The sequence below is a fragment of the Gallus gallus genome, chromosome 17, assembly GCF_016699485.2.
Source record: "Gallus gallus isolate bGalGal1 chromosome 17, bGalGal1.mat.broiler.GRCg7b, whole genome shotgun sequence".
Classification (NCBI taxonomy): domain Eukaryota; kingdom Metazoa; phylum Chordata; class Aves; order Galliformes; family Phasianidae; genus Gallus; species Gallus gallus.
In genome coordinates this window covers 7,518,647-7,543,253 of record NC_052548.1, presented here as the reverse complement: position 1 = coordinate 7,543,253, position 24,607 = coordinate 7,518,647, and the positions used below count along the sequence as shown (strand labels likewise).

Genomic DNA, 24,607 nt, shown 5'->3' with positions numbered 1-24,607 from the left:
GGGAGAGGCAGATAAGGGCTGTGAGGTGGGGATCACAGCGTCCTGCTGCCTCCCTGCCCAGTCTCACTGCTTGAAGTCTTCAAAAAAGGCAGAGACCGATACTTGGTATAAAAAGCTGCCACATTTTATTGCTCTAAAAACACGTTACGCTAGAAGCCTAATGAACGAGACCAACCACAGCTCACAAAGAAAACTCAGGACAAGACACAAAGACTGGGAACAGACAGACGTTCAGCTGTAGTGCAAGTGATTCCCTGCAGGAAAGACACAGTCGGTGCAGACAGTGCTTTGTAGTGGGGCAGATCCTTCCCTCCCCAGGATTTTACAAAGAAGGAAGGTGGATGCGCCTCCATCACAGCTGTGTGCAGAGCCTCCACCTCCATCACTTGGAGATTTCAGCTGCATAGTCAGTAGCAAATTGCTCTTACCCCTTTCCTGACGTCCTGCGTGGTTAAGGTCTTATTTTAAGTAAAGCACAGTGCAGGAGGTGGTTATGGCTGTGAGGAACAACCGGCCTCGCTGAGAATTGCCTGACCTGACGCTCCCCAGAAGGGCAGAATGACATAACAACGTGCCCCGAGCCCAGAGATGATCTGCCCAAGCACTTGTCAGCCTGCTGAAATGCACGGGGCAAGCTGAGGGTTGTGGATAAGCTTGTGTGCTCCCATTCCTGCCAAGGAATCAGGAGGCAGTGCAGAGTATGTAACCAAGATCTCAGGAACTACTAACTGCTTTTAGATCCCCTGCAGCAGGAGGTGCATCTCGCCTAAGAGAAGATGTGCTTTATCAGAGGATTAATTTAAAGCAGCCAAGGACTGAGGAAGAGAGACGGGCCAAAACCAAAACGCAGGATTTTCAGTATTAAACTCAACCTTTGCAGCTGAGACCCATTTCCAGAAAGATGTCCAGTCCTGGCTGGAGCACGGCTGTTTCTGAGCATGGCCTGAGGTCTCAAGAGCCTCTGCTTTCCACTGACCTCCAGCAGATCAGGCTCTCTGGCAGCCCTGTCCTACAGCATTCTCCTCCTCACATGGCTACGGACCAGGTCTCGATATCCTCACTTCAGTGAAACCTTTCCCTGCAGGCAGTGGATGTTTTTTTCCCGAGGAAAAAGAAAAAAAAAAAAAAAATGACAAAGATGAATTGAGCTTCCCAGGGCCAAAGGAGGGAATGCCCAAATAGGAATTGAGGTTGGGCTCTCCGGGCCCTGAGAGAACCTCGTTGGAGAACTATTTGCTGAGTGACCTTTCTTCCATAGAGAGGGTCGGAGGGGTTTTGCTGCATTCGGAGTGAGAAATCACAGTGGCTCTTTCCAGAGGTAGAATGGTCTTTTTATTCACTGCACACGCAGAGGATCCATTTGCTGTGACAAAATCAGCTGCTGCTTAGAGCAGCAAGGTGTGGGCATACAGCAGAACGAGAGGTTCTGCTCTTTGCATGCCCAATGGAGACCCCCTGGGGAACCTGCAGTACATATGCACCAAATGCAGCACATTTTGTGACCAAGTGGGGCACGGAGCAGTTGCACATTGTATAAACGTGCTTGGTAAGAGAAGTGCACAGCTCAGACAGGGATGGTGTAACAGTCCATTTCCAAGAGCACACTGACTGCCGGTACCCAGCTGTCTTTCCATACTCACTGCAGTCACTGCAGTGCCTGCTTTTGTCTCTTGTAACAAAAATTCTGTCCCATCCTCCCCCCAAAGGCCTCTCCAAGACCCGGCAAGCAGAACCTCATCCATGGATGCCCCTTAGGTGCACCAACCAGCCTGGGACTGAGCTTAGCCTATAAATCACTACAGTGGGGCTTTTCACTTCCTTGATTCTTGCACAGCTCCAAGCACCCCGACGGTGCCTCTAAACACATCTAAAACCACCATGCACTGTGAATGGGCACATGAACTACTGTGATACTACTACTCTAAAAGTCTTCCTATTGCCACAAATCAGCCTCTCACCCACACTGAGGAGAGACCATCCACTAACACTGCGCCACTCCTGAAAGCTATGGGTGCAACACACAGACTCCACCGGGCTGCGGCCACAGCAAGTCCAGCACATGGCTTTGTGTTCTGCTGCACCACAGCCAGCAACAGCTCCCAGGAGCGCCCACTGCAGACGTGCTCACCCTGATATTGCTGCCTCCATCTGCAATGGTCCTCTACCAAGTGCTACTAAACTACTGAAAACCCCCTGAAATCAAATGCGGGTGCTCTGCTCATTGGGCAGGGTGCTGCTCTGCAACCACTCCATGATGCTGCACAGGGATGCAAGGAGCAGAGAGGCCTTGGCTGCTAACAGGGGTCCCTGCAACCCCCCACAGCCAAGGCAGCATGCCCTGTACAGCAGGTTGCAGTCCCTGCACACACACACATACAGAAAGCCAACACCCCACATACTGCACACAGCCAAAGGACCAGCCCAGAACTGGGGGGCTCAGAAACAGCAAAGCTTTTATTAAACCACGTTGTATCTGGGCAGGCAGTTCCGTGCACCAGACAAGGTGGTGTCGGAGCAATTACAGCACAGAGGCCCGGGGGGAAAAGGGCTTAGCACAAAGTGGCTGCCCAGCATCCAGCTGCAAGGCCCTGTGCGTGCAAATCAACCCACACCAGATTCCTGCCTGGTGCAAATCTTCACACCTCCTTGAGCTCCAGAAAAGAACCAACAAGGAGCACTCGCTGACAGCTTAACCCCCTGGCCTCCAGGGACACCACTGCTGCTGCTGCAATGCCCACGTGCACCAGTGCCCTCCAGCAGCAGCTTTCCCAAACTACAGCGTGACCCCCATGGCACCCCAATAACACAAAGGGGACCCTGAGGTGCCAGCAGGCAGCAGGTATAGGGCCGGAGCTGCTGCCTGCCTCCACTGAGCACCAGGCCCAGCAGGGAGAGCCATCTCCCATCACTGCAATCAGACCAAGGGATCAAAGGACAGCAAGATTTCCAGAGACCCCTGGAATGAGATGATGCACTCTGATGAGTCTCATCAAAATAGTTAAATAAGCAGAAATAAATTATTCTCCCTTTTCCTAAGTAAAACAGAAGGCAATCACATAAATAATACCATTAACCCCCCCTCCCACACACACATCCCCCAGAAGAAACCATGGTGAGAGGTGGGAGATGTGGACACAATGAGCAGCTCTGTTCTGCCTGACACAAAGCAAACAGAATCCAGAGGGAGCACTGCTGACGGCGCTGGGAATAAAGCAGCACCCCACAAAAATGGGATTTTCCTGTTTGCAAAGCAAGGATTTGCCTCCTTCCCATACAAAAGCAGCCTGGGACTGATGCAAAAAGGCATGAGCCCAATGAGAAAGGCTGTACAGACAGAAGCCAAGGGCAGGTCCCACGCTCAGAACAGACTGCAGGAGCAGACACAGGAAGTGAGAGAACAGAGCAGTGTCTGTCTGGGCTCAGAGGGGACTCACTTGCACATCAACAACCATCCCACCTGCAAACTGCCTCTGTTTGCCTCAAGCAACACCACCCTTTTTCAGCCTCGCTTCCCTTCTTCCCCAGTAAAAGAGTGAAGCTGAAGAAAAGTACCCTTATTAAGACTACGTAATTAATGGTCATAATTCAAGTAAATTGCATTATCTGCCTGAAGCTGTATCCAGAGGAAGGGCAGACTGTGCTTCTCTCCTCTGGAGGCATCACTGTCTTCATGCATGGTTGTTTTTTTTGCTGGAAGTCCTTTACTGTGCAGAGATGCCTCCAATGTCCGACCTAATTGGACCTATATTAAAACCTGGATGATGATGAACACCAAATGCAAGCATCAGCAGGTACTGCTCAACACTGCATCCGTGTTTTATGCCTGGAATGAGCCACACCAGAGTGTGCTGCACTAAATGTGTAACGTGCAGCAGCACCCTGGGCATGAGACCTCCGGAGCAGTCCTCAAAGAGTGTGCTGCCCACACACAGTTCCCAGCAAAATGTGATGGGCATCAAAACCAGAGAAAGGCTACGTGTTTAGGCTTATACAGCAGCACTCAAAGGGCCAGCACCCCTGCCATAAAAAAAGAAGAAAAGAAAGAAAGGAAGAAAGAAAGAAAAAGAAGGACCATGAGATATTTGGTTCTGAGTGGGCAGGAGGAGGGAGCAGCCAAAGCACTGAGGTCCAACTGCTGGTGTGTGAGGGGGGCACAGCCCACCCCGGCCCTGAGAGCTCCAGTTGTTGCTGTAGTGTCCAGGGAAATCGTGGAGTGATGGAGAGGGGTTGAGCAGAGGGGAGGGCAGAGTGGGTTTCCAAATCTTCACCACCATCTCAGGGTCCAAAAGGTCACCCTGGGCTCATGCACTTCACAGAGCCTGTCCCTCCAGGCACCCCGTGAGCTTCTCTTCATCCATTTGCTTCTGCTGCTGGTGGATCCGAGCGTAGGAAATGGCATCTCCCCTGCAGAGAGAAGGGACATCAGGGTGACGTGAGCACCGGGCACCCATCCCATCAGTACAGCACACAGTACAAATGTCTCCCAGCTTGTGCCAAGGCCTCTCCATACCAAGTGACAACAGGAATGAAATGAGACTTGCTGGCCCTCCCCAGCCTCACCCCTGTTGGGACACAAAGGCTTTCCTGGGGCAACCTACACTGAGCTGCCAAGGGAAAGCTCAGAGGTTCAGCAGACCCTCAGACCTTCTTTCAAGGGGTTTTGTTTGGAGAGAAAGCACTCCAGCAGGGACATACCCTCCAGCAGCATTCACACCCAAAAGCGCGGTTGATACAAGAGGAAAGCACAGCCTTCCTTAGAGCTGGGGCAGCAGATGGGGGCAGGGCTGGAGGTCCCCTCCCCAAGCAAGCAAATCCTTTCTTACTTCTTGCCAAGAGCTGACAGGCCATACAGCACCCCGGTCGCAAACGCAATGGCATTTCCAAAGAGAGTGGTGAGCGTCAGGCTGAGCATGACAGGGAACACAGCCATCCTGGAAGAGAGAGGCAGCCCTGGGGTGGCATGAGGACACAGCGCCCCACACACCCAGCACTGCCCGGCCCCGGCAGCATCCTCACCCGCAGTAGAAAGCAGCTTTCTGCCAGGCCCGCAGCTTGTCTGCCCTCGCAGACACGGCGTTGGCGAACTCGATGAACTGGCAGCAGAACGGAGCCTCGCACAGGAACAGGACGAAGGCGTTGAGCCTCCGGGGAGAGCACGTGAGAGTTAGCACTGCCCGGAGCGGGGTCAGCCATCTCCCAGCCCCACCGATGCTTCAGAGCGGGCAGAAGTGTGTGGCAGGGCTGGAACATGCTTTGTTTTCTCCCATTCTTGATAATTCCCAAACATTGACCCCGGATCCCAGCCGCAAAAGGGGTGGGGAAGGGGGTAGGGAGTAGAGAGGGCTGTGAATAAAACAGACCCCGTGTCTCCACCCAGCTGGTCAGGCAAGACCCAGAGATACACAGACAGTGCATTTCACTGCAGCACCCCGTGCCTCACTTCGCACAGCCCCATGGACAGAACCTCCCTCCCAGTGCAAACAAGGAACAGGAACTCCACTTACATCATCCACACTCCGGCTGCTATGTTCAGTGGGTTGATGGTAACACAGTTCCAGAGACCAGCAACAGCGCAAGCTGGGGAGGAAAAGACACTTTCATTGACACAAAGAGCAACCCAGCGTGCAGCGAGGCCAGGCTGTCACCTCTGCAAGGTAGGGTTTTGTGTGCAAAGGAATTCCTGCTTTGTCCCAGGGTGAAGAAAGAGGACCCTGCAGGCACACACCTCTGAGCAGCACAGGGAAAAGCTCAGCAAAAAGAAACCAAACATGACTTGCAGCACTGAGGTGTTAGGACTGAAAACAGAAAAGGAGAGGTGAACCCCAGCACAGCCACACACTCCCAGTTCTGTGCATCACTGCCAGAGATGGGCCAAGAAAAAGCCAAGTCTGGGTCTCCATTTATTCAAATGGAAGTGGATGCTGGCTAAAGCAAGGCTCAGAATAGCTCCTGTGCTCCTGAATTTGTAATGCAAGGAGGGGAAGCAGCCAGCAGCATCCACACACCTCTCTCCTGCCTCATTAAACTTGCAAAGCGTTTCCTGCACTTGATATGGCTGCTCAGCCAGGAACCTGAGTCCCCAGTAAACAACAGCACAGCACAAAACAGCAGCTAAAATCTTACAGCCTTTAAGCTGTCCTGGGACATAGAGCTGAATAATGAAGAGAGCAAGCAGTGTGTCTCTGAGAATGAGAGCAGCCTGGATGCAGGTAGTTCATGTCCACACACGTTTTGCTAAGGGAATTCCTGCACAGGGCTGCTCTGAGCAGTTCTGACCTTCACAAGCCTGGCACATTTTGCAAGGTTTCTTCTTGTAAGCAGTCACTGCTGAATCCTCAAGGTTCCATTACTGACCAAACTGAGAAACAGAGCTGCATGCCTAGGACAGGACCAGTGTGAGGTCATCCCACAAGCAAGCAGACTCCTATTTCTGCAAAACAACACCACCACCACTCTTATTTTTTAAAGCATTCCTAGGTCTATCCCATAGAACTCGGTGTGTCCTGCAAGAGCAAGGTTCCAGCAGAGCAGAAATGCCAGACGACACACTGCCAGCCACGCTCCAACAGCCCATCCCATCACAAAGGGACAGTGTCAGTGTCCTCACTCTGCGGGGAGAAACTGAGGCACGGGGGTGGGCTGATCCGCTCACAGTCACACATGCAGACAGCTCGAGAGCTGGAAAAGCAAGCAAGCAGTACTGCAGGGAGCAGCAGCAGCACGTGGAGTGTTCTAACTCTTCTCTCTGATCAACGAACCCTTGGATGCTCGTGGAAGGAGAGCTCGGGATTTTTGTCCTCAGTCATTTCTTTTTTACCAAACCAATCAGCCCTCAAACACCCCAACACAACCCCTGAGCACTGAAGGCCCTTGCAGGAACCCCAGCTGAGAGCTCACTGCATTTGCCAACGGACCCAGCAAGCCTGAGCCGAGCAACCCCCTACATCAGCACAAACACCAACGAGAGGGGAAGGAGTCAGAGCTCTGTAAGCCCAGGAGCACTGCACTCGATGGTGGCTGCCAACAGCCACAGATAACGATTGGGTGACCTTCGCTCTCCTCTGCAGCGCAGCGCATCCCGCAGCAGCCTGGCACTTCCTGGTCCCGCCGGGCAGTATCAGCTCCTGCCTCCATAGCCAAAAGGGGACGGAGCTGCCAGCTCAGTGACTTCTTTTTGCAAAACAAAGGCTCAGAAGGGGAATAACGTTTAGATAATGCTCCATGGCACGTAAGCGATGGGAGACAGCCCTGCCATTTGTTTAACTGCTGTCCCATCCCGAAAGCCCCGGGGAAGAACAAATAACTGGGAGCTAAAAGGAGGAAGGAAAAAAGAAAGAATGCCCCCCACACAGACTCTATTCATTCCCAGCAGCTGGTCACTGTCTTCAATGCAACTCTATTTTTGCTCCTGGAGCATTTTACAAAAGCCACAGGCTCTCATCCTTTTACACACGGGAACAGAAGGGGGAGAAGGGACTCAGCCAAGCTCACCAACCAGGCTGTGCAGGAGCCAGCAGCAGATCCCATGTTTGGCCTGCTCCTCCTGCTCCAGTCCCTGCACCTTTCTGACTTACTCCTGCAGGCCACAGGTGCCCTCGTGGAGGTTCCTGATGCCCTGAACTCCTGGCAGCCCCACGGATGGCTGCTTTGCCCAGAGACACCCACAGATCTACAACTCTTTGAAAACAAGGCAGGAGTTGTGCGAAGGTGTGAACAAAAGGTTGCAAAAAGAATCCAAGCGTAACTCAGCTGCTTTGAAAGCTGAAAATAGAGGGGAAAAAATTGATTTCAAAGTGGTGTGCTGCTGCTAAGGCAGGGCTGAGCTGCTCCGGCACACGGCGTGGACCAACAGCCGCCATCTTGGGCTCCTCAGCCCCCATCTTCACCCCGTGAAGGTTAAGGCCACATGAAGGGTGATGAGATTCTGGTTGCAACCCCAGTCCACAGCAAGGCTGCTGCTCAGGGAGCTGCCCTCCGACGTGCCCCGTCCAGCCTCCTGCCTCCATTACAGGCGTGGGGCTGGAGGGGCCTCCACCACAGGCATGGGGCCCATGGCCGGTGCGTTTCACTTCACATTTTCATGCCTCTCTCAGCAGCTCAGACATAACACAGTGAGAGCAGCATCCAACCACAAAGGGCTGCAGAGGCCACATGGCGATACCGCAGGGCACAGGGCTGGGTAACAAAGCCCACGGCCTGGCTCCATCAGGTGGCAAGGCAGGTGGAGCCAAGGCAGAAGCCAGGCACAGAGGTGGTCAGGACCAGCCGAAACACTGCAGCACAGGGAACAGATCCAGTCTGACCATACTAGCAGAGAAACACTCTTGTTTTAGCACTCAAGCCATGGACCCGAAGCAGAAGTTGTTCTCCGTCCTGCGCTCTGCAGGAGATCAGACCAAGCAGTCATAACAGTCCCTCCTACTTTTAAGAGCTATTAATCTCCTCACAGGACACAGCTGATTCCTGGCAAAGGTGCAAAAGCTCTTTCCCTGGGAAAATTCTCATCAGCAGCAGGTAATTCCCAGCCAGCCAACTCGCTTCGCTGTGCGCTGTCTCCTGTCTTCTGCATGTCCAAGACTTAAACCCCTTAAAGAACAAACAGTGCAAACCGAGTTTGTTATTTGCCTTCAATAAACACAGCCAGGGCCCCTGTGATAAACAGCAGGAGCGACGGGAAACATGCTCTGACACTCAGAGCAAGGGAAGAAAATAAGTGGAAGGAACACGCAAACACCTGACAGCCCAATAGGATGAATCGAACCCTGTGGCCCCAGTTCAAGCCCTGCACCTGACCCTGCTCAGCCTGGTGCTCGCCGTACAGTTGTTGTCTGCTTTATCTGCCCACAGCCCTCCCGCAGGACAGGGGTTTGGCTGCTGCTCCCATCGCTCCCGGTGATGGGAGATGATTTTTATCCAAGACGAAGCCGGAGGATTTGCAGATCCCCCCCCGGTGACGCCCCCTCTCCCAGGTGCCGAAGTTCAGCAAGTTCAGCAAGCACAAAGCACAGCACTCGACTAAAGTCACCCTGCTTTTCACCTCTTCCTTCTGCCCGAAACACAGCAAAACAAATGTGTAGAGAAGTTACAGACCTGCAATCCCAGATGATTATTTCAGGGCCCGCCTCCCCACGCACAAACATAACCCAAGGACCAGCAGCACGACCCCTGACTTACGCTTTTGCATGCATGAGCAGAGCCAATGGGGAACCGCCGGCTGTGAGGAGGGGATACTTACACACGCCCCCGATGACCCCGGCAATCCTGCAGAGCCACCTGTACCACCAGGTCATGCCATCATCGGCGGAGGAAGATGCTGACTCGGGGGCTGCTGCTTGGAACTGCTCATCCTGAGAGCTCATGGCCCCGCTGCTGCTGGGGGGTCAAAGGGCAGCTCCCCGCTCCCCACCTGAGCCCCAGCAGCGCTGGATGCCCCTCCAGGTGACACTCCCCCCTCCTCCAGCAGGACCAGGAGACGGCCCCTAACCCGGCCCTGCTGCTGCTGGGCCTCTCCTCGCACCCCCATACGGGGCCGGGCCCCCCAGGGCTGACAATAGAGGGTTTCTGACCGCAGCAGCGATGCCAGCGGCCGTGGGAGCAGCCTCCACGTCTCCCTGCCTATTGCATTGTGGGTCCCCTCCTCCAGCAGGGAGGGCTTTGATGTCACACTCATTAAAAAGCCAGTGGGCAGAGCCCGCGTGTGCATATTCATTGGAAGCAGCAGCCTGGGAGGCGCGCACGCTGTGCAGCGAGCTGGGGCGCACGGGGTGGCTGCTGCTCTGTGCAGGACAAGGGCAGGTGGCTGCCTGGGAACGCAGCAGCAGCGAGCCCCAACCTCTCCTCCCAGCCCTCAGAGCGAGCTCTGAACGCACAAACCGCTGCATGGAAGTTCGGTCGGGGCTGATAACGCAGCTCCTTTCCCCACGTGGCTGAGGGAGGTGGTGAAGGTGCCTCATTTCTGAAAGCTTCCGTGTCTGTTGTACCGTCCCTCAGCTGTACAGCCAACGTGAGCGCACAGCAGTCTGTGCTCTGCTCTCACCTCCATCCTCATTCCCTTTCACCTCTCTGAGGATCGAGCTTTTGCTTTTGCAGAAGGTGAGAACTGATCCGTCTGCTGTCACACAATAAAGCCAGTAGCAGAAGCCAGCTCTGGGTCCCACTTCCCCTATCCAACCACGAGAAGATGTTATCCATCCAAAGAGAAATCTGATTTTTTGAGCGAACACGAATTTAATGTGAAAATTGTTACAGAAATTGTGCCCTCAAGGCAAGAGAGAACCATTCCCCTCATTCTGAATGGAACTGGGTTTTTGCCCTAGAAAGTGGGAGCTGAAGTAGGACTCTGGAGATCAGAGATGTCCCAGTTGGCAACGTGCTGGTATCCAAACAGCTGGTACAGGGAGACAGCATTAATTCCCTTCAATTATCAAGGCAACAGCTGCACATTTTGCAAATTAACATGGAGCACACGGCCAGTAATCAGAGCCCATCTCTGCAGACCAGAAACTCTACATAGTTGATCTGGAACAATAAATAGCAATGAGAATTGGGATCCAGAGCAGAGGGGGAAGACAGATCCCATCTGCTAAAAGGTTACAAAAAAAGAATTAACAAAAGGATTTATTTTTTTTCATTACTGCCACGTCTCTGGTTAGGCAGGAAATAAAGGCCCAGTGCCTGTATCACCCACACACTGCAGTGGGACAGCTGATATATTCAGCTCCTCAAGGATCTTGCTTAAAGAATCTACTTTCTAGCTCTTCCAGGAACAGAACGTAAATCTGAAGGCTGGCAAGCAAAAAAACCCAAACAAATCCAGGCAGAACTAGCAAAACTAATCACTAAGACGACAGAAGAAAATAAGATTTTGTGCTTGTAAAAAGACATCAGAGAACTGAATGGAAAGAAAGCAGAGGTAGCATTAAAACTGCCCAAGCAGAAGCATTTATTGCATCTATCATCAAGTGTAGAGGCAGGTATGTCCAGCCAGGCTCCAGGTTTGGAAAAGACCTCTTGTGTAGGATACTGAGAAGTTGATGAGGATGATAGATTTGTACCAAGGTAGGGAACTGCTGAAAAGGTTAAAAATGTTAAATAAAAAGAAGTTTAAATATATATAAGTCAATCGTGAGTGACTATTTGCTGCTCTAAAACACCTCTTCCTGCTACAACTTGTATCACACAGTTTCAACAGCCTCTCTTGACACAGTTCCTGTGAGATGCAGATATAAGTAGATAATTAGTGCAGCTACTGTTATTATCTGAAGAAATATCTCTTGGCATTAAACTCATCATTAAGAGACAGGATTACTTTATTTTCCCATAGAAAAGAAGTACTAGCACCACTGTTAGGTACGTGAAAGCAAAATCACAGATGTGGTGGGCAGGGAGGGACCCTCCAGAGGTCATTTTCTCCTTCCATGCAAAGCCAGTTGTCGCCAATATTTGACCAGGCCAATCACCCATGAGACTTCAGTGTCCAAGTCACTAATTCCAGACAAGTAAGATGCATTAACACCGATTAATGTAGAAAATTCACATTAAAACTGTTTGTGAAATATTTGGTGGTTACATGCCTGTTGCATAAATGTTCTAAGTATTTACTGACTCCACTGGGATCTCAGTTAACTCTTACTCAGTAGATGGAGAAGTAGCTGTAAAAAGGTTAAATGATGTGTGCGACATCAAGCAGTGAACAGGCAGCAGTGATTAACTGGTACACAGTCTTTCTCACTATAGTGGCCCTGATCCCTTTTATTTGGGTTCAGCAGCATGATATTCAGCCCAGAAACGGGTTTGGTGATCCTTAATGTTTTCATGAAATTCAATTTCAGCTTGGCTTCCTGTTGATTGCCAGAAGAATTGTTGTTTCCCACGAAACACCATTGTCTTCATGGTGCTTACATCACGGATCTGGGTGAGGAAAGACCAAACCATTATAACACAGAAGCCTGCATCTCAAGTACCCACAAAACACTGGGGTCTTGCCAATTGGTTACTCAGGGGAAAAGCTGCCCTATTCAAATGTTAGAGCAAAATATGGCCGATTTCAGTATTGCTCACTCACATCTACATTTACACAACAGTCTGACTCTACTGGACTTAGAACTTGGCACCTGGATGGAAACCTCTAATGAGCAGTTGGGTCCTCACCCATCTAAACCACCTTCCTCTAGGTTTCCAACTCACCAGGATGTAATTAAAGTGTGTTTGGTTGCTCTCATGGCTCAGGTCAACATACAGGCCTCGAATAGCTATGTGGTGCTGAGGAGCCACATTGATGAAGGTCCGACACACCACTTCTTGTTTTTGACCAGGTGATTGAGTAGGGTTCACTATTTCACCATGGGGACCAAACAGTTGCTTGTCACATTCTGAGAGGGAGCAGAAGAGAAAATGATTTAGTAGGATTGTCCAGTATCTCCAGGAAAAAAGATGTTTAAATTAAATGCAGGCAGAAAACATTCTCTAAGGATTTTCATCTGGGAACCTCCAAGCATCAGCAAACACCTGCAGGGAGCTTGCCTTTAAAACAGAAAGGTAGTCCATAATATCCATTCCAACATTCCTTGAAAAGGATCTAATCAGCTCTTAAGAGATGGAGCAAGGCTTCAATAGACTTCCATAGACAGACATGACCTGTGGAACGCTGCAGACCTTGTCATAGGTCTCTTAAATCTAAAGCAATAGTGAAGCTTCCAGTGAAGTACCTTGGTAATATTTTTTGATTGCATTTCTGCTGTTGTACTGAAGAACGACCCCATTTCCTGGCAGCAAAACACGCTGTTTCACAATCAATGTATTTGTTCTGGAATTTATCAGAGACAAAGTAAGCTTCCTGCAGCCCGTCCGCCACATCATTCGTCCAGAAAACAGCACGACCTCACCTGGAATGGAGGAGCACAGGGACTAGACACACTTCTACTTTAAGTGAGATAGGTCTGAATGCAGTACAGCCTCCTATATTACATGGGTAAGAAATCAAGTAATTTCTGTGTCTTATTCCTATCTTATCAAAATCTTTCATGAAACAGTTAACTAATCTATTTGTACTGATTCCAACAAGAGGGTACGTTACAGAGTTTATAAGAGGCCAAAGTAGGAAACTTCTTTAACCCCATAAGGGCCTTTAATCCCCTATCTACCAACAAAACAAATAAGAAATCATCACGCAGGGAGAGGAAAGATATCATCTTAGGTTAATCTCATCTGGCAAAGACTCTGTGAAACTGCAAAACTTGTAAAATGGTTTCAGAGATTATGCAGGCTCCATCCGAGATGGCAAGAACCACTCAGAGAACGAAAAGCATGCAAGAAAATGAGGTGCAGGTTTCCCAACAGTCTAGGCTAGTTCCCAATTAGCCCTGGGCAGTACCTGCACTGCAGTTGAGGGAGCTCTCCAGAACATTGATTGTGATCTCCTCTCCTAGAGGACGTCCAATAGCAACAGTGCAGTCACTGGTCTCTACACCTGTCATGTTGATGACCCCACTGGTATTAAGAAAGAGCTTTCCACAGACACCTGTGCAACAGAGACAGATGAGAAACACATCCAGCTGTTAAAACACTGCATTCATTCCTCTCATGGCACCATGAACAGACGAGCACCAAGTGTGTCCATCTTCTGGGTAAAGTACAGGAGGAGTCTGCTGCCCAAAGAGTCCCAAGTCAGAAGAGCCTTGGGAAGCCAATGGAAGGCAGTCATTGTTCCTGGCTTAGACAGCAGGGTGAGCTCACGGCATGCTGTCCCCTCTAAGCATGAGCATTCCCTTCTGTGCTCCTGTCTCTGTATGCCCATAGAGTCACTGGAACCCCATCACGCACAATTAGTACCCATCTGTACCCTTTGGTAGTTTTCTCCTCACCTTCCCTGGTCTCTTTTATCTGTTCCTGAAGGACAGCTGGCAGAGCAGATGAAGGAAGAATCAGGCCTTTGTATCTTGGCCCTTCAGCATCTGCAGTAGTCATCAGATGCATGGCTGGTGTCACTGTCTGCAGTTCTGCTCCATGCAACCTGGAGTCCACCCCCTGCTCAGGACAGGGCCCTGCAGAGCAGCCACGCAGCACAATGGCCTTGGGGAAGCGCCTGCAGAAGATGGGGTTCACGTGCTTATGAGTGAGCCGGTTGAGGCAGAAATTGTGCCGTGTCTGAACACCATTCCCACATGAAGTTGAACACTGCAGAGGAAGAAATCCATAGGTCTTTATGCATGCGTTTCAGCTGGTATTCAGAAATAAATAACACTGACTTGCTCAAGCGTGATCCAGAATTCTGATCTTTTGTTCACTGATGCTGTTCTACCACCTGACTTTTCAGTTCTTTAGTTTCATCACCTGTAAGATGGAAATAACGAAGCTGGCCCACCTCCCGAGGAACACTGTAAACTATATCTTTGAACTGCAGAACCCCAAAAAATCCAAGATCTGCATTTGAGAAGAAAACATGCCCAAGGTCATTATTACACAGCTGGGAAAACGTGATACCTCTGTCCATTCACTGAAGCTCCATTCATAAGAACACATTCGGATGACACAGGGAATGGTAGTAAGGGGCTTCTCTGATACAGGACATGAATGCTGCTCCAGCAAAATCTCTTTGCCTTGCTGAATCTGCACGCAGGTGACCAGCTGAACAGATAAGCCAAGCCCACAGCTGGAGGAACAGGGGCCACCCGGGGTTACCTTCCATCTGACAAAGGACAAGGAGGAGAAAAATCAAGTTAAGGATGAAACCCTACCCTCTACTGTTTCTCACCATAGAGAATGTAATGCAACTCCCTCATCCTTCTCTCCTTTCTGCTTCTCAGCAGCTTTCTTCACCCCTCCACTTCACACATTTGCTGCCTAAGTACTTACAAGGCAGTCTCTGAAACAAGGTTATTGTGGAATAGGTTTGGTGTTGAGTCCAAAGGAAGGGCATTTACATTTTACAGTGAACCCACAGACTCCAAATACACATCAAGTCTTACTGCATGTCCATTTCAGATTTCCCCAGGGTGACATACACAGGCTTAACAGCAAAAATAATCATATCTCCCTCCAAAATGCACACCACTCTGAACGGCCAGATAAAAACCGACTCAGGGTTAGATCATCCTGGGAGTGGCATCCTGTAGCATGCAAAAAAAAACCCACTCAGATACCAGTAGCTTTCCAGTCCCCATTTTACAGTCCTAAGCCATAGCCTAGATCACACCACACACATTTACAGACAATTGCTCATGTGGCCCATGTGACCATTTTGACCTTGGGGGGCATGGCTCCAAGTTACACGGTTCCTGCTCCTCTGGACGAGGCAAACCATCACACTGGACATCTGCCACAATTTCTTCTTCCTTCTCTCTGGTTTCCCTTGCACAGTAGAGGACCTTCTGCATCACACCTCCTCCACAGCTTACACTGCATGAGCCCATTTTGTAATGCCACCTGGGAACAACGCAGCCACCAGTGAGTATCTCCAACTCTCACCCATCTTCCCTGGAATTTGACTCCAGTTCTATCAAAGTACACTTGGAATTCTGTTAATGCACACATACACGCTTGCTAATATTTGAGAGATACCAGTCACTTCAGTGATTGCAGTCCTCATTGCTGTAGTTCCTAAGAGAAGTGCAATCAATTTCCTTTAGTTCTCAGAGCAGCTATCCCATATTCTTAGAGCATTTAATACTAGCTGCTTTATTTATGCCATGTAACTGGCACGTCACTACATTTTGCAGTTACAGATTTATTCTCATTTTCTCAGAGTAGGAAAAGACCAAGAAGGTTTCCAGTTTGCCATGGAATCAAACTCCAAAGACTTCACTTAGTTCTTCTTGAGCATTTACCAATCCAGAAAACACTGAGTTTGACAAGAATGGATCGTTGCTACTGTTTTTGGAGCTGTCTGGCCAGGTCAATCTCTTGCTTTCAAAGCAGAGGAGAAGAAAATAACATCCCCAGAGTAGGTCAAGCCGTACCACTGGGCATACACAGGAGAAGGAAAAACCTCTCACTGGTTCATTGTCTCCTAGTAACTGCTTTACCTTGGTGGGCAGGGACTGAGATTGCAGTCTTCCAACCTGCTCTCCGGCTTTGCCACTGGATGACAGTTTTCTTCTTGGGTTTTTTCTTTAGTGTCAAAAGCCACACATACATACTGTATCTGAGTCTTACCTAGAAAGAGGGAAAAAGAAAAACCACTCTACTTGCAAGGCACACATGCAAGGTTTGAAAATAAGCACATAGTGACAAAAGTAGCATCAGTCATATCTTTGTCTATGAGACAAGAAAACTATCCAGGCATACTCATTCCAGCCGTTTTCCCACCTCTGGCAGACAGCAGTAGCCACCCATTTCCCATTTGAAGCCAGGCTTTCTTGTCTCTTTTTGAGATACAAAGAAATTGTGATCACAGCTATACACACACATTGATCTGTAGAGAGGAAATGATCAGCTCCCAGGGGGTTTTAGGTTATGAGCTCACACATACACCCAGGTAACATTTTCTTGCAGCACTGAGGGATCTCACCTCTACCACAGGACACTGAACATTCTCCAGGTAGAGGGCTCCAGACATAAACACTCTGATTTTCCAGTTGGATATGTCCAGGTAACTCTAGAGTCCGAAGCAAGTCCATGTCTTCCTCCTCAGAACAGAGCAAAAAGAACCAGACTGACACTGACAACTGCTTTCCTAGACGTCTTGATCTAATGAAGGCAGGGGATACCTCCAGATCAAATCCACAGTATATTTAGAGGCACATTTAAGCACTTTTTCTATTTCTGCAGACCATAAAAGTTTAAACACCAAGAACAGCTAAAGACACCCAACAGCCCAAAGCCAACCTAATTCACACTACTTGAGGCTGAATAGAGATACCCGAGACTGAAGAGAGATGCCTAAAGCAGTCTCTTCCCCTCTGTAAGCGTAAACCTGGCAGTGGTTCTCCAAAATGGATTTGCATCTGTGATCCATTGCTGAGAAGCCCTCTTCCCTGTTGGCAGTCGTCCCTCCCACATCAGAACCTCCCTGTTTGACAGTGATGTATTTATCAATGCAACAAAGGTAATTTGAGTTTCTGATTTTTTTTTTGTTTTGTTTTTTGGACTCTGTGGAGAAGCAAAGATGGAATGTAGTCCACAGCTGCCATAAACAAGCCTCTGCTAATAACTGTTAAATCCAGCAGCATAAATTAAGAGGGACAGAGCTTTCTAAAGTCACAGAATTAACCTTTAATTGGATAAATGTCCTTTGTGTAAACCACCCCTCCCAGACTCCACTAATAAAGCGGTTCCTTCTAACTGATAGCCTCATGTGGATCACAAGTGCAAAGCTCTCAGGTCACCTGAATGCCAAGCTAATAAACTCACTCTGTCCCATCCCAAAGGGCAGACATTAACTACACACGGCACAATTGAGAGTGGTTTTTCTCGTGCAGAACATAAGCTGTCATCCACAACAGTCTCCGATCCATTATGAAACTGAACACAGGTCAGATTCTGCTGGGCAACGCCGCTTCCACAAACAGCAGAACATTCATCTGTCTGAGATATCTTCCACCTAAATGGGAAGTAATTGTAGCACTTTATTTCTTATCTGAATCATAGAGGTTTATTATTCATGACATTTGTTGCAGATACGGGCCAAACGAAGCATTCAGCTTCTCTATTTCAAGAGCCTATTCTGGATGTGACAGAGGATGGCTGCTGGAAATTTAAGTCCCTGCATAGTGAGAATTCAGCTTAGCTTCCAGGAACACTGACCTGTATGGGCATGGTTCCGTGGCACAGGGTTCATACCCTGGAAGGGGTTGCAGAAGTCCCAGACACAGCTGATTTTCTGTTATTTCATTCTTCATCTGATCAAAGCACACATAGTTCACAAGTTGTGTACCTTGGATGTGAAAGTAAAAGGAAGGGAATTTATAAACAATGCAAACAGTTCACCTCTAATCTATGAAGATCCTATAATTTCACTTTAACCAAATTATCTGTGTAAGAAAAAACAATAGTATGGTTCGGAAGTAGACTTCCTATACAGCTCATGTTTCTGATGTAACTTTTCCTCAAGAATCTTCAAGTGACTTTCCAAGACAACCATCCCAGAAGATGATAAGTTTGATGGATAACTGCTTACACTGGCCATTTGCAGGAACAAGGTTATCAATCATAACCAGGTGCAATTGCTCCTAATGATCTTGATGTCTGATTGATGAAGGAAAGGTTGCTGAAAAGAAGCCCTAGCAGTCAGCCATTGGACTTTCTGTAGAACTAATCATGTAATATCACACAGCCCCTGTACTTGCCAGTGTTTTCAAAGTGATCACCAATATCCAAAATCAGACAAGGGATAGCTGGAGTGAAACTGCAGACTTGCAGCACCTCTGGCATGCAAGACATAGAATATTCATTATCTACTCCCATAAACAAGATTTTTAACAGTACTAAACATAAAAAAGATGTCCAATTTAAAATAAACTTGCCCCAGATTTGTTGAAAGACATTACAGTACAAAGCTCAGTGGATAAACTGCAAAGAGTCTACACTGCAGTGAATGAGCTACCCACGAGGCATTCCTGCATCCCAAAGAACATGGCTCTGTGAAGAAAATGTCAAGAATCAGACAGCAATGTTATCTTTTCATTACCCTCCTGGTTTTCAAATAATGTGGGAAATACTGGTGATAGGTGGATGGTTGGACTGGATGATCTCAGAGGTCCTTTCCAACCTTGGTGATTCTGTGATTCTAATGTTTAATGATGGGGAAAGCCTGAATTCAGCTTTCAGTTCTCAAAACACAGTTTTCTCTTGGATTCTCAATGTTTTCTGTTCTTTAAAGTCTGAGCTTTCTCATTTTTCTGTTTGTTACTACATTAGCTGGGAGGGTTTTACGCATTACAGCTTTTTGAGTTCTCTAAATCAGGGCTTCAGCAATCACTTCACCTACAGAATCTACTGCAGAATAAACAGCCCAGGCATAATTAGTCTTATAGCATGACTTCTTTAAGTGGTCGTTAATGTATTTACTAAATTCATGTCATAAATGTCTTGAGAATCTTGCCTGTGTCACCTGTACTGTCTAGTAAACAACATGTCAAACCGTCTACCAGAGCATTCTGTTACAATCTGTGTTATGATTTCCACAGGGAGACAGAAAGGATTAGCCATGACACAGGAACAGGATTCTAAGAAGGAAGCTGTATAATTAGCTCTGAGGTTTTAACTAGACACCAGATACCATTGTGGTCTCAGATGTTTGATGTTCAACCAACTTCAAATTGCAGTCTGAAGTACCTTCGAAAAATCTGAGAAAATTACTTAGTCTTGAAACCAGAAAGTAGGCCAAAACCAACCTAAAAGTTCTCTTCTGAACCAAACATTGTCAGTATCATTTGGATGATTCAGCTCATTCGCCAATCTGCTAATTTGATTCAACTCCTGTACCACTCTTTTCCTCGATTAACTTCAGCACTGGCAGCTGTAGTTCACTGTCAGTAATTTGCTTTACATTTAATTTCAGCCATTTAATAACTTCTAAGTAAGTATCTAACACTGATAAGTCACATTCATTTCTGAAGAACTGGGTGAATATCAGCCAGCCAAATTAAAAGCCTATCCAGACCTCCATAAGTAGTAAAGTCTCCTGCCTCACCTCCTCCACAGGTCACTGAACACGGCCCCTCGTGAGGAATCCACCTATACGTCAGATTCTCTTTTGGCACAAAGTAGCTGAAGGTGATGTCTGGGTTGGTGGCATCGCCATATTCTTTTGCATACCTTCTATAAACCTGATGAAAGAAGAGGTGGTGCTCAATACACAGATCAACTCACAATCATTTGTGAGCAGAGATATGAGAGAAGATAGTCCTTCATTCTTATCCAGACCTGAGCCTCAATGCTACAACAACCAGTTCTTCCCAGGTACAGTTAGAGTGAATTCTGTGCACTAGGCAGTGGAGGGAAAAAAAAAAAAAGATTAAGCCAAGCTACAGGTTTGACTTGGTATGCCTTTTCCCACACATGCCCATTCCCTAGACCTACAGAAAGCCTGCAGGCAGCACGCCCTCAGCATTACCCAGGAAGATGACCATTGCTTTTACTGAACACCAGTTCCAGCAGAACTGTTTCCAGTTCCAGTGGGCACAAAGCCCACTGCATCTCTGTTGACTGCACTCAACAGAGCCACACAAACTCAGTCTGGCCAGTTCTGACTGGCCCCTTTCCAACCCTGCTGTTTATTTACCTGTATTTCAATTTCTTCTTGGATTGGTCCATCCACATGGATTTCCTCCAGGCTTGGGAGGTTGTGGTTGGTGAGAAACACTTTGTATTCAATCTGTCTGTCCTCCAGAACAGAGGGATAGGTGACATTCAGTGAGATTTTTCCCTTTCCAGCAACCACATATTCACCTTTAACCTTCACAGCTAGAAGAACAAAAGTTGCAGTGAGGTTAAGAGATATGGCACAGACAGAATCCCTCAGTGCTGGCAGCAACAGATTGCCCATTTGCTAGAAAGCAGTTTGATTTAAATCAGATATCCCAAAGAGTATGGCTTCCATCAGTTCCCAGAAGAGAGCATCCCCCAAACAAACAAACTGCATAATCCAGGACTTCCCTCCCAGATCCTATCTGCTTGTTTTCACAAACTTGTTCGAGCTTTGCCTGTACTCCCACCTCTCCTTTTCATTCTACTCACCCAAATGAGTGAAGAGCGGCCTCTGATTGATAACATGGACTGAGGTGGCATTATAAGGCAGGGATAAAAACGTAACATACTCTGAAAAGGTGGAAAGAAAGAACATATGGTCACGTTTCCCTCTTGTGCCTGTTTGAAAAAGGCAGAGGATTACAGATCCACCCAGCTTCGCCTTATTAGCTAAATATTTCTTGGAGGATGAGCCTTGTAGGCAGAAACAGGACTCGATGCAGGAAGGGGTTATGTAGGCAGCGTTCATTAAATAAAGATACAACAGCAATGAGCAGCAGACTTAAATTCACACTGATCTTAGCTCCATCAGCTTGAACACAACAGTAACGATGAAGAGAGCCAACATAACAACTGAATTCTCTGTTCTGTTCTCATCTTTCTTTTGTTCTTCCTATGTTTTCTGCTACTATGTATGTGCCATACTAAAAGAGCCAAACCAGTTCTCTAATGGATGTTTATGCTCTCAGGCAGCATCTGGAAGAGCTCTCAGATCCGATAAATGTGCTGGACTTCCAAATGGCTACATTTCTTGTCTCTATCCAGAGAAGAACCATGAAAAGAAGTCACCATGCCCACACAACAGCTACACTGCTGTTACAGACCTCACTGCCTTCTCTGTTGGGTAGCCCCAAAGTCCATCACCGTATGCTCCATAAAATAAGAGCAAGCAAAACAGAAATGAGGGATCACAAAGAAGTTTAAGAACATCTAATATGCTCTGCATCTCCTACAAGTAGCTCTGAGGCTGAAGACTACACACCTTTAGCTTTTCCTTCTGTGTAAGATCCACTCACTTCCATACAGGTGGTATTATCACCCCCACAGACCTTGCAAGAGTCCATTGCCCTCTTGGAGTTCATCTGGCCATCACACCCGAATGCCTGAGCAAAAAGGAATGTCTGTCAAAACTGGCCTAATTCTGAGAAGAAAGCAATCAATCGAAAGCAACATTACCTGAATTCCTCAAACTTATTTTTTTTTTATCTGTAATGTGAATTTAAGACGACAGCACAGGCAAAGTTACATTTACCCCTAGGTCTGCGTTTGTACAGCAGCACACAAAGCCAGGGATTGCAAAGCCTTAGCTAAGGGCACACAAAAGTTTCATTAATTGTGTGACATCTTCTTTCCCATAAGCAGCAGCCCAGAAAGATTTCTCCTGTGACCTAAACCCAAAATCCACACCCAGCTCACATGCTTCAGCCTGGCCCTCAATCCCACTGAGCTCAGAGCAGAGATTCTATGCTCATTCCCATGAACAAGAGAAATTCACACAAAGCTGCAGAAGGATCTCAGCAGGCTTAGCAGCAAAACACGTGCAACTGCTGAATTTATGCTAGAGGCTTTGGATGCTGCCATAGCACACATATTTATCACTATTGCCAATGAAACAGCAGATATTAGAATAGATTATGCCTATGCCCTCTGCTGTTCATTAGCTGGAAATACATTACAAAGCATTCTGAACACCAGGAGAATCTGGGGAGTTAGGGGAGAAATTAAAAAGTATACCTTAGGAATGTAAAGAAACAACACAAAATGACATGGTCAGCACTGAGGAGTTACTAAGATGCACACACTGGGGGGAATAATACTGCAAAATTAGTAAAAATACTTTAGCTAGAGAGCGTTGGATCCAGTGATTCCTTATTTTGGAAAGGACTCAGTGTGTTTCTTCCCTTGGATCCTACTCAACTGATTCCTTTAGCCCAGATTACAGAGCTTCACCTGGATTCCTCAGCCACTTACTCTGCAGCTTCCCGCTACACACAGATGGAAAGTCCCATCTTCAGAGTTATCAGGCTCACATCTGGTTCCATCTATGAAACTGTCCTCACGGCTTACCATGAATTCATCCTCAATGGTCCTGCACATGTGCTTGCACTGCGTGTCCCCTGGAGGAGGCAGACAGGAGGAGGAGAAAGTAGTTACCCTCTCTGGAGGACACACAACCATCAAACAGTAAGAAGAAGCTAAAAAGAATCTGTCAACAAGAGTATCTAAGTTTCACCTGGAAACTAAAAGCATCATTGAAATGGCCTTTTGATTCAAAAGTACAGTCAGGCCCACGAATGTTTTACTAAACAAAGAAATCAGGGTTTCTCAGCCTTTTCTTACCTTTGGCAAAGCCAACAGCAGAAGTCCAGGTGTAAAAGGATGGCACTCCTACAGTGAGATACAGTGGCTTTAAATTTGTTGCTGCACACTGTTCAGCCATAAAGTCAAGCTGGGTCATCAGACAGGCCTACATCCCAGAGAGAATTGTATAGATAATGAAAAGAGGTTACCAAGCACAGAATCTCAAGCAGCATTTCACCCACTAGCTAGGGGCAGAAAGCAGTGGCTGGTAAGTAAAACAGTAGAATGACTACAAATAAAGAGCACCACTTTAAAGTGAGGCTGCAGGAAATGCAAAGAATAAGGAAAATAGGACCAATGTAAAAATGTCCCTCCAAAGAAGATTAGCATTAAATGAGTCTCTATTTTCCCAGTGTCTGTCCTACTATAAAGGCGTAGAGAGAAATGCTTCATTACATGTGAACAACGCAATTAAATAATACTGTTGTCTCCAGACACAGTGGAATAAATACATTGACAGAGGGAGGCAGTATGCCAGATTTTAGTCCTCCTTCCCACAGCAACTGGCTGTAAAAAGTACAGTCCCAAACCATGCAGCTTCCAAAGGGTTAAGCAGCATTCAGAGAAAAGCTCAGAAGATGTGATCAGCTGCCATACCTGAGTATTGCACATCTCTGCTTGAATGCTGGCACCCTGGCATTCCTTCCCTCCAAAAGCAGGCCTGAAAATGACATGAAAAGAACTCTTCTACAGCAGCAGGCTCATACCAAGCAAAGCTCAGACTCCTTGGCTCTGAAAGGGCCAGAAGCCTTTGCAAACTGCAGGTCCACACCCCTTACCTGGGGTTATTACAGAACCGCTGCCTTATCTGAACTCCACCTCCACAGCTGCGGGAGCAGGAGGAAAATGGGCTCCAGCTGGACCACTGCCCATGGACTACAGCCATGGGGTTTAGTTCTGTCAGAGAGCTGCACTGTCCCTTGGAGCACCACTAAGACCAAGAATACACAAAATTGGCAGCAGCACCTCATGAACCCAGCAGCTCTGGCATCTACAAGCACAGCATAAATCTCCATCTTTAGGCAGGCCAGTCTGTCACAGAGAATCCCAAGATGAATGAGGCACTTCTTCACAAGAGAAGAGTCCCATTCGTAATTATAGTCTAACATGAGGCTGGAGTTACAAAAAAATAAAAAAAAAAGCTGATATATCATTTCAAGTAGAAAGCAAAGCCCTAGAAAAGAGCTCTGTTATCAGACTATAGGACTGCAAAGCAACTCCAGAAATACAGACAATGTGGAAACAAGAAGGTCAGCTAGCAGCAGTTTTCATGTCCTTAGCTTCCTGGCCAAGAGACAGCAAATCCCACAGCACCCACATCCATTTTTGATTATTCAAGCATCAGCAGCCTCCTTACCTTATTGACGCCACACTCAGTACCATCTAAGAGGGGAACAAGAAGCCGAGTACAGCTGGATTTATCTCCTGGTTGTACATGGCATGAGAGAACTTTACATATATCCTGGTGTGACAAGAGAAATAAGGAGGTTAAGAGGTAACACATCAACACTGCAGTCCCAAAAGCTGCTCAGTGCATGTCCCAGATGTTTGGTTACCCCACAGTTATCCAAAAATGCAAGCAGGTTCCTTAATTTCTCCTGCTATTAGGGAAAAGTTGTGGGCTCAAACGACCAGCAATACTAGCTGCAGTGCTAGAAGAGGATCAGCTAAAGCAGTTAAAGTTTCACGCAAATTAGTACTTCCTCATTAACAAAACGTGTCCAGATGGCAGCTATTAACCATGCTGCATTTCTCAGCCATGTAGACTTGCACAACTGCA

At 47.6% G+C, this 24,607-nt stretch overlaps 2 protein-coding genes across 7 annotated transcripts in view; both read right to left on the bottom strand.

Annotated features, from left to right (window-relative positions):
* Nucleotides 1-102: 102 nt before the first annotated feature.
* Nucleotides 103-9,627, bottom strand: CACFD1 (calcium channel flower domain containing 1). 3 transcript variants are annotated; one of them, XM_040649058.1, is made up of 6 exons: nucleotides 9,236-9,371; nucleotides 8,448-8,586; nucleotides 5,505-5,577; nucleotides 5,017-5,142; nucleotides 4,824-4,931; nucleotides 103-4,404 (listed from the first exon to the last, which is right to left on the bottom strand). In XM_040649058.1, exons 2-6 carry the CDS (start codon nucleotides 8,503-8,505, stop codon nucleotides 4,311-4,313), a joined length of 459 nt encoding a protein of 152 aa, XP_040504992.1. In that variant the 5' UTR covers nucleotides 8,506-8,586; nucleotides 9,236-9,371; the 3' UTR covers nucleotides 103-4,310. The 3 variants fall into 3 exon arrangements, with proteins under 3 accessions (XP_040504992.1, XP_040504991.1, NP_001264586.1); XM_040649057.2 differs by lacking the exon at nucleotides 8,448-8,586 and having other exon boundaries at nucleotides 4,824-4,950; nucleotides 9,236-9,627; NM_001277657.2 differs by lacking the exon at nucleotides 8,448-8,586 and having other exon boundaries at nucleotides 9,236-9,627.
* Nucleotides 9,628-11,291: 1,664 nt separating this feature from the next.
* The window catches only part of ADAMTS13 (ADAM metallopeptidase with thrombospondin type 1 motif 13), a 20,330-nt gene continuing 7,014 nt past the window's right edge, over nucleotides 11,292-24,607 (bottom strand). For 3 of the 4 annotated variants that reach the window (XM_040649406.1, XM_040649403.2, XM_040649405.2), the window contains 20 exons: nucleotides 24,185-24,289; nucleotides 23,607-23,758; nucleotides 23,425-23,488; nucleotides 22,807-22,933; nucleotides 22,438-22,583; nucleotides 21,449-21,569; nucleotides 20,677-20,757; nucleotides 20,222-20,403; nucleotides 19,631-19,766; nucleotides 17,743-17,872; nucleotides 17,350-17,539; nucleotides 16,508-16,625; nucleotides 16,023-16,152; nucleotides 15,244-15,423; nucleotides 14,482-14,686; nucleotides 13,863-14,175; nucleotides 13,373-13,519; nucleotides 12,708-12,884; nucleotides 12,187-12,371; nucleotides 11,292-11,910 (listed from right to left, as the gene is read on the bottom strand). In XM_040649406.1, coding sequence (XP_040505340.1) covers nucleotides 11,752-11,910; nucleotides 12,187-12,371; nucleotides 12,708-12,884; nucleotides 13,373-13,519; nucleotides 13,863-14,175; nucleotides 14,482-14,686; nucleotides 15,244-15,423; nucleotides 16,023-16,152; nucleotides 16,508-16,625; nucleotides 17,350-17,539; nucleotides 17,743-17,872; nucleotides 19,631-19,766; nucleotides 20,222-20,403; nucleotides 20,677-20,757; nucleotides 21,449-21,569; nucleotides 22,438-22,583; nucleotides 22,807-22,933; nucleotides 23,425-23,488; nucleotides 23,607-23,758; nucleotides 24,185-24,289 — 3,048 coding nt within the window. In that variant the 3' untranslated portion in view covers nucleotides 11,292-11,751. The remainder of the gene's footprint in view (nucleotides 11,911-12,186; nucleotides 12,372-12,707; nucleotides 12,885-13,372; nucleotides 13,520-13,862; nucleotides 14,176-14,481; nucleotides 14,687-15,243; nucleotides 15,424-16,022; nucleotides 16,153-16,507; nucleotides 16,626-17,349; nucleotides 17,540-17,742; nucleotides 17,873-19,630; nucleotides 19,767-20,221; nucleotides 20,404-20,676; nucleotides 20,758-21,448; nucleotides 21,570-22,437; nucleotides 22,584-22,806; nucleotides 22,934-23,424; nucleotides 23,489-23,606; nucleotides 23,759-24,184; nucleotides 24,290-24,607) is intronic. The other variant, XM_040649404.2, reaches the window with a different exon arrangement.

Bases quoted from the DNA above. Each gene is read 5' to 3' on its own strand.
- CACFD1 (NM_001277657.2), bottom strand. From the start codon at position 9,359: ATGAGCTCTCAGGATGAGCAGTTCCAAGCAGCAGCCCCCGAGTCAGCA. The intron at 5,143-5,504 runs GTAAGTGGAGTT...CTCTCCCCGGAG, and splicing joins GCAGCCGGAGTGTGGATGAT to GCTCAACGCCTTCGTCCTGT. The intron at 4,932-5,016 runs GTGAGGATGCTG...TCTCTCTTCCAG, and splicing joins AAAGCTGCTTTCTACTGCGG to GATGGCTGTGTTCCCTGTCA.